At 38.3% G+C, this 8676-nt stretch overlaps 1 protein-coding gene across 1 annotated transcript in view; it reads right to left on the reverse strand.

Annotated features, from left to right (window-relative positions):
- fstl5 (follistatin-like 5) overlaps positions 1 to 8676 on the reverse strand; it is a 234636-nt gene that overhangs the window by 11630 nt on the left and 214330 nt on the right. The window contains exon 13 of the mRNA XM_014002001.1: positions 2399 to 2548. Coding sequence (XP_013857455.1) covers positions 2399 to 2548 — 150 coding nt within the window. The remainder of the gene's footprint in view (positions 1 to 2398; positions 2549 to 8676) is intronic.

Raw genomic sequence — 8676 nt, forward strand, 5'->3', positions numbered from 1 at the left:
GGCTGGGGAGAGGGAGGTCTGGGCCTCCCTTCTGAAGCTGCTGCTCCCGCGACCCGACCCCGGATAGGCGGAAGAAAATGGATGGATGGATGGATTACAAGGTTTCTGCGAGMTTAAATCAGTTTTATTTAAGAATTTAAGTCCAATTAATCAGCCTTACTTGTTCATAAATAACTAATTATCAAGTAGGAAGATAAAGAAGCAACAGTCAGCTCATTGTTACTATTACTGGCACTATTTAGCTTTCTTAAATAGGTAATGTTGGCTTTATGAAGCTGGGAAGTAAAGTAACAAGAAAACACCAGCCGATGATGGATCTGAACAATTTCAGGGTCAAGAGACGGGCTTGAAAGATAGCAGAGGACACAGGTCACCCAGAACAACACCTTTTTAAAAAATGCCCTCTGGTCGAAGGTTCTATGCTGTCAGAACAAAAAAACAGAAGAATGTTTTAGAGGTTTCCCTGCTTCRCTSATTCAGATGACTGCAGTTAAACAAAAGCCTATTAATCAGTTATCAATTGAAAATCAGCTGTGTTGAAACAGGAAAACATCTAAACATGCAGGACAGTGGCCTGACCTATAGGGACTCTGATTTTGCAATATTAGTCCATTCAAACAACTTGATTGTTTGTCTTCTTTTGATTGACACCTCTTTTGACCTACTGGGTTCATCTATAGGCCTGTATTCAGTACGCATGATTGATTGAATAGAATTGGCCAATCAGCTCTGAGCTTCATTCTGACACCAGAYCTGTGTATTTATTTTATTTACTTTATTTATTACAGGGACTGTGCATATTAATAACATTTCTGTAAATATGTCACAATTAGCCAGAAGGCTATTTTTCACCTGCAGTCCCTAGACAGATGTTAAAAGTCACCATAAAATATTAAACGTAAAACTGCATAATTACAAAATAACATTTACAATACACTTCAACATACTTAAAATACAATTGTAGCCAATGAAGTTATCTTTTATTCAATATGCAGCTTTGGAAATGTAAAAATAAAATGGTTTTAGTGCAATTTAACTTCAGTAAGAAAATACTTGCTACAAAAATTATGATGGTCAAAGTTAAAAATTCAGATTGACAGCTTTACATGGCTTGTGAATTTATTCCAAAGGGTCCAAGAGCAGTACATGTTTAACTCAATTTTCCTTTTCTGTATTTCAAACTGTTGTTAAAGGTAGCGCAACTGTGTTTAGTGCATCATCGGTTTCACCTGTTCCCCCATGTTTGTCTTGTATGTCTTCTTGAAAGGGTGTTTCTTAACTGCCCCTCCCCCACTTCCCTGAATGTACAGCACCTTGTGAATTTATTTCTGTGAAAAGCGCTGTATAAATAAAACTTTATGTACTTACTTAATTTAATTTGGGTTAGGGTTAGGCCCGGAAGTTAAGAGGTGAACATGGACGTATTGTGTCAGGATAAATGTTAAAATGAACATAAATTAGCTGAGTTCTTATTAAAGTTGTTCATACTTATTAGCTAATCTGTTTGATATCTTTGTTTGGAGTATTAATTCAAATATAACTCGACCCCAAACTAAGCTGAGTATAATAATAATAATAATAATAATAATAATAATAATAAAAAAGGAAACTTTCCTTTTTATCAGGCAACCATCTGTCATATTTTCTAAGGAATGCCACATTGTGTGCTTGTTGCCAAGCAAAACCCATCTACCCTTTAGTTACACTTAACACATCTGACCGTTTGCAGGGTCATTGTACCACAAAATGTATTTTTACAGCTCAAATGTTCCTCAGACACATTTGTTATAAAAAGTCAGGATATCTGGGAAATTAGAGCTACAAGTTGTTAACGCTTTGCCAGCAGTAATTCTTAGATCCAGCGTCCTGGTTTAAAAAAAAACATCTAATCAGCTCCAACTTTAATTTCCTATTCAACTACAGTATTTCCCCAAAGGAAGCATTTCAAGTTCAAACCAAACTGATGCACAATTTTCTGAATGCCTTTTGTTCAAGTTCGGTTAAAAAAAGTTGTCAAGTTCAAGATTTCGAGTAAGTACTTTTCTTGATCAAGAACAATGCAAGAAACTGAATTCTTGGCTAAAAGTCGGAGTACGGTTTGGTGAAAGAAAGCGTCCTTTGTTCAACAAAATGAATCACAGAAAAACGATTCTCAAAGGCTGCTGTGAAACGTTTTCAAATGAAAGAGAGAAAAAATACAGTCTGGAGGAAAACCTTGAAGTCTGATGGCTCAGATGGAAGCAGTTTTCCTTTTAAGTGTTTTTTTTTTACTTAGTAAAATGAACAAARGGGGCTCAATTTTATATTCTATTTTTTCTTTTTGAGTAAAATTGTCAGATGTTCCCGTGTTCTAAAACCAACGTAAGCCCAGTTTTTCAAATTTATCCAGAAAAATTACCTGAACAGCTTTCTGAGACTGGATGTCAACGATGAGCACTCGGTCCAAGGTCGGCTGTGTCACATAAATAAATTTGTCCTTGATGTTGACAGCTGATGACCACACACACCTCTGAACCGTCTCTCCAGGTGAGGTGGGGCACACCACCTCCTGCAAAAAAACACAAAAAGCACATGCAGTCAGTTACCTAATTGTTTTTCATATTACAGCGAAATATGTCATTAAAAACTAATTACGTTGTTTTTTCTGTCTTGTTTACTGCCTCTATCTTTTCCCTTACGCTGACGTGAGCCGTGTTATCTTGGCAACTTGGATAAATTAGCTTTACAGGTTTCTGCAAAATCTCTAATCAGGCTCATTTGTCCACATATAATTCAGAGAACAAAGCCCCGGCAGATGATCTGCAGCTGCTCGGCTTTTATTCCTGGCAGCCCCGGCCCTTCCTGGCCAACAAAAACCTTCCCAGCCTTCTGTCTCAGGAGCTTTTTCCCTTCGCCCTCTTTTACGGTCATCTAAAACTTCGGGCTGTTTCCAGTCATCCGATCCAAACTCAGTGGGACGAATTATGCCACTGTCAGCTAACAAAAAGATGAATGTCGGGCTCCACCACGGTGAGATGAACTCTCTCCTATATTTACAACCAAAGAGTCGGCCCGTGACAGCTGCCACAGAGCAAGTTCAAGTTTTCAAAATATACGAGCTTCACCGAGTTTAAACTTACTGCAGATTTTCAATCAAGGGCACATTAAGGTGAAGTAAACATAATGCTAAAAACAGAACAAAAATCCTAAACTAATTAGATTTATTGGGCCCCAGAGCATCCAAACGTGACATTTTTTAGTGGATTGGAGGCGTCAGTTTTAAAGCCCAGAAATTCCTGCACTTTCCAAGGTAAACATTGAGTCATCGTATTGAACTCTGTGTCACCCCTGCAGACCCACGCTGTGGTCATTTGATGCTATGGGCTGTAAATATCTCACTTATTGCACCTTTAAGAGACAAAAAATCGAACAGTTGACACCCAGCAGAGGGTGTGAATGGAGGCGGCTCCATTTCTGCCTGGACTTGTCAGTCTGTGTGGGGGTGCATTTAATGTTTATGATGTGAGTAATCATTTACAGCTGTTAAAGAATACATATGTATTATATACGTATATCTATGTATCTATTAAATTATATTTTGAGATTTTATTTAAAGGATTTTCACTCTGTTAATAAGTGGAAGATGGCACTCAAAGCAAATCGGGGTCTCTGCAGTACATGTTGTCCAATGGGCGGAGTTTGCCCTAATATTGATTGGCACAGTTGGTGTGTGGGCGGAGTCGTCTCTAATATTGATTGGCAGAGTTGGTGTGTGGGCGTAGTTGACCCCTAATCATGATTGGCAGAGTTGATGTGTGGGCGGAGTTGGTCCTAATCTTGATTGGTGAAGCTGATGTGTGGGCGGAGTTGTCTCTAATATTGATTGGCAGAGTTGGTGTGTGTGGGCGGAGTTGTCCCTAATATTGAATGGCACAGTTGGTGTGTGGGCGGAGTTGGTCCTAATCTTAATTGGTGAAGTTGATGTGTGGGCGGAGTTGGCCCTAATATTGATTGGCGGAGTTGGTGTGTGGGCGGAGTTGTCCCTAATATTGATTGGCACAGTTGGTGTGTGGGTGGAGTTGTCCCTGATATTGATTGGCAGAGTTGGTGTGTGGGCGGAGTTGTCTCTAATATTGATTGGCGGAGTTGGTGTGTGGGCAGAGTTGTCCCTAATATTGATTGGCACAGTTGGTGTGTGGGTGGAGTTGTCCCTGATATTGATTGGCAGAGTTGGTGTGTGGGCGGAGTTGTCTCTAATATTGATTGGCAGAGTTGGTGTGTGGGCGGAGTTGTCTCTGATGTTGATTGGCAGAGTTGGTGTGTGGGCGGAGTTGTCTCTAATATAGATTGGCAGAGTTGGTGTGTGGGCGGAGTTGTCTCTAATATTGATTGGCAGAGTTGGTGTGTGGGCGGAGTTGGCCCTAATATTGATTGGTGGAGTTGGTGTGTGGGCGGAGTTTGCCCTAATATTGATTGGCAGAGTTCGTGCGTGGGCGGAGTTGTCTCTAATATTGATTGGCAGAGTTCGTGCGTGGGCGGAGTTGTCTCTAATATTGATTGGCAGAGTTGGTGTGTGGGCGGAGTTGGCCCTAATATTGATTGGCAGAGTTGGTGTGTGGGTGGAGTTGGCCCTAATATTGATTGGCAGAGTTAATGTGTGGGCGGAGTTGTCTTTAAAATTGATTGGCAGAGCTGGTGTGTGGACGGAGTTGACCCTAATATTGATTGGTCGGAATGACTTGTCTTGTGGGGTAACTTAAGTGGAAGTAATGGTAATAGTAAAATATGATTTTTTGACTGTCTACATACAGTTTAAAACAGAATAATGACTCAAACAAAAATTGTGAACATGTAGCATGCGGCAATTTTCTTCCTGTCTCGAGTTATAACTAATAATCTCTATTTAAAAAAATATATAGGTACTTCCTGCCTGATTAGACCAAGCTACTCCCTGCTGCCCCCAGCTTCTTCAAACCCCACTGTCAATCTGACCGATCACGTCTTGGGCCAACTACACCCACAAAACAAGAAACTCCTACTTAGTGACTACAGAGACCCCCTTCTCATTCAAAGTGACACAAAAAATATGAGGGTTATTCTTAATTAAAGCCACAGGATAGCTTGTGACAAATATGCTGGAAATGGAAACTTCCTAAATACCAGCATTCGATGCAATAAAGAATCATACAGTATCTCCTTTTTCCAGCGTCTAAATCCAAATTGCTGTCCAGATCCTGGTGTCAGCAGCCAGTCATTCCAAACGACAGCTAAACCAGTGGGATTTAAAGCTTTGTACTACCTTATTTTGACATGAGGATTTACTAAACATAGAGGCTTGTAATTGGATTGCCTTCTTGCATTTTTCAAAAAAAAAAAAAGAAATATGTGGGAGAATTTCAACAGATTTTAGCCATGTGTCCAACTGTTAATTCCTGCTGAACCAGCATGTTGCTCATCACAGTTTATAGTAAACAACATCCCACTGAAACACCAAAGACTCAGAAAAATGCTTCTGGTGACAGAAATGCAAATGAGGGCTGATGAAGTCTTTTGAGGTTTGTACAATGCTGGTGATTGCCTCCTAAATTATATTTTTTGAAAACACTGATTGTTTTGTTAATTATTTTTGGGACCATACAACAAAAATAAATATCTCTTATAATGATTGTGCATTGAAAATTCAGACTGCGTGAAACCTGACAAGGCACCTCTGCTACAGTTCTTTTTAAAGCTGCTGAAACTAGACCCCGCTTCTTTTTTTTATTGCTGTACAGTAAAAGCACCCAAGGCCAAAGTTCAGTATTTCAGTGAGAAGTGCAGCCAGAAAGCTGAAAAGGGAATTTGTTATTTTTTAAAGTGAATTCCTGTACGCAGAAACAAACCTGCCACTGGCGGTTGGTCATTAGATGAATTAGCTGTTATTTTAAAAGATTTATTAAACTGTTGCGTCTACATTTATTCCAGAATCTTCATAAATTCATAAATCTATGTGGGTGGGTAATTTTCACATCATCACTTTTGGTACAAACCCTAATCTTTCAAATTTGCAGAGCAAGTCTTGATGCAAATGTCTGGAAATAAAAACTGAAAACTCCCATCTTATTTTTAGTTTTGTTCATCAAACCCAAATGTTTGCAGTGTACAATAAAAATAAAGAAATTCACTGTTAATTGAAATCATAAATAAATAAAGCATTATTTCATTAGCCTTATGTCACAATTGCAATAACAATATTTGGTCACAAAGGACTTAGGCATATATGCAATGAGGCTAACGATTTGCTTACTAAAACAACCTCAATTTCCAGAGACATAATTAATATGTGAATAGACCAATAAAAAACACTTAAAATGCACCAATTAAATTAAATGAGAACTTTAACTCATGTTTTTTAATTTTAATGACCTTCTTATTTTTTTAGCTTAATTCCAATAATTTCTATATTTTAGTCCATAATTTACATTTGACCAGTTTTATATATGTATATATATATATATATATATATATATATATATATATATATTGTTTTTCATTTCACTTGTGCATGCATTTGTCTCTAAAATGAGTATAATTAATTATTTTTTCAAAAAAATTTCCCATAAGCTTCTCATTTCCTTGTGTTTTACATTTCTCTGTATATTTGTACTTTACTTTTTGCATTTCTGCCTTGTTATGCAAAGAAATTTGGCGGGGCTTCTTGGGTCAGCTCCTTTCCTATTGGTCAACAGACCGGAAGGAGCAGGAACCATGTGCAGATCAATTGTGCATGCCTGTGCTGCCTCAGTTTAGCTTAAAGTTTAGTTTAAAACATATGCACAGTAACTAAACTTTAAGCTAAGCATGCGCAGTAGATCTGCACATGGATCCTTGGTGCATTTTAAATGTATTTATTTATTTTATTGGTCCATTTAGATATTTCTGCCTTTATACCTAATTTTGTCAGTTTCGGTCCTCTGTATCAAAAAGCTAACCAGAGGCCAAATCAAGCCACAGTTTGTGCGGCCATCTGTGTTTATGTGACGGCAGCAGTTCAAACCCCTGACATGTTTAAAATGATCTGTGTGTGGCACTAAGATTCAACCAATTCACATTCTCGTAGCAAAATAAAAGGAACCAGGGAGGTAATTCAGAAATGACATTGACACGTTCAGCTGCTGTCTGATTAATGGCAAGCAGAGCATGTCTGAATGGGTTTTACATAATGAGAGACTCACACTGAACAACAAAGCTCTGCTCGACACTATTTTGTGGCAGCAGCAACAAAACACTAATACAACCTCTCAGATCCGTTTATTTTCCCCTTTTTTTTTTTTTTTGCTGAGACCAAATACTTCCTGGACTGGCTTTACTACACCTGGATATCAAGGTGTTTTTCTCACTACAGTGCGTATCACAGATGAGTGCCTTATATAGTGGGATCTAATACCGGATGGGCTGTGTGATTACCATAACAAATCAATCAATGCTTGTCTGCAAGGGAGAAAATGTGAGCGCCACGCTGGGCATGGCTCCGTGTTCACCGTGCAGTCCGGCGAGACGGTACCGAGAGCTGACATCACAACGCTCGCGGTGATTGATATCCCAATACAAACACACCTCTCAGAGGAACACTTGTGCATTCGTGGCTTCGCTTTATGTATAACCACCGTCCAATCAGCACGAGGCTCCAGGATGAAACGCAGCTCGGAGGAAAATGTCTTTTTGAAAACACATGTAAATCTAACAGGCATCCATCAGTTTACAGCTCCCGGTGCTTTTCTGCCCGAGAGCTCTGGTGATAAACGGTGATTTAGTGGGAGGGGGACCTGGTTTAAAAAAAAAAAAAAAACCAAAAAGTCCACTGAGAGGTGAAACTGGCTCTGATTGCATGTAGTCTGTCAATGAATTGAATTAAACAGTCTGACTCAACACTTCAGTGCCCCCCCAGTGTCCTTCGGGTACCGTTTTCTGTACAAAACATAACTGAACTATAGAACGTGAACCCATTAGTTGTTTCAGGACAATTCTTCATAAAGATTAAATATTTGCTTGCAACAATATTTTTTATTTTATTTTTGCTAGTCCTCAAATGAATTTTGTAAGACAGAGTATTAGGGCCACACAACAAGATTTAATTTTTTTTAATTATGAGATTAAAGTCGTAATATTATGAAAATAAAGTCAAAACTATACGACATCCATTTTCCATTCCCGATTTTTTTCTCATTTCCTCATTTACCTCACTCTTGCTGTGGACAGCCATGTGTGTCTCTGTGTAAGAAGTAGTCCCCGATGACGTTTGGATCACTGTTGATGTGAAATACTTTCATCCAAATTAAGTGACAGCTAAATCTGTCAATGCAGCCATTAATTACAATACAGCTATCATATAGTCATTTGCACAATCGTTTCAAAGTCCTGCTACTGATAATTTGATGCTAATGTGCTAAAAGTTTTATTTTAACTGATGCTAAAGAACAACTTCGAAGTTGCTCAAAATTCCTCATTTTACTGCAGTGGTTTGACTGCTTTCTTGTGTAAAGGTTCTTGTAATATGACTTTATTCTCACTTGACTTTATTCTCATAATGACTTTATTCTTATTATATTATGAATTTGTTCTCATTGTATTGTCTTTTTTTTCCTCATAATATTGAAGAAATTTATAGTTATTACAGATTAGTACTGATGGTAGAAGCACAACACTAGATTATTAGGG

The sequence above is a fragment of the Austrofundulus limnaeus genome, unplaced genomic scaffold (assembly GCF_001266775.1).
Source record: "Austrofundulus limnaeus strain Quisiro unplaced genomic scaffold, Austrofundulus_limnaeus-1.0 Scaffold11, whole genome shotgun sequence".
NCBI classification, from domain to species: domain Eukaryota; kingdom Metazoa; phylum Chordata; class Actinopteri; order Cyprinodontiformes; family Rivulidae; genus Austrofundulus; species Austrofundulus limnaeus.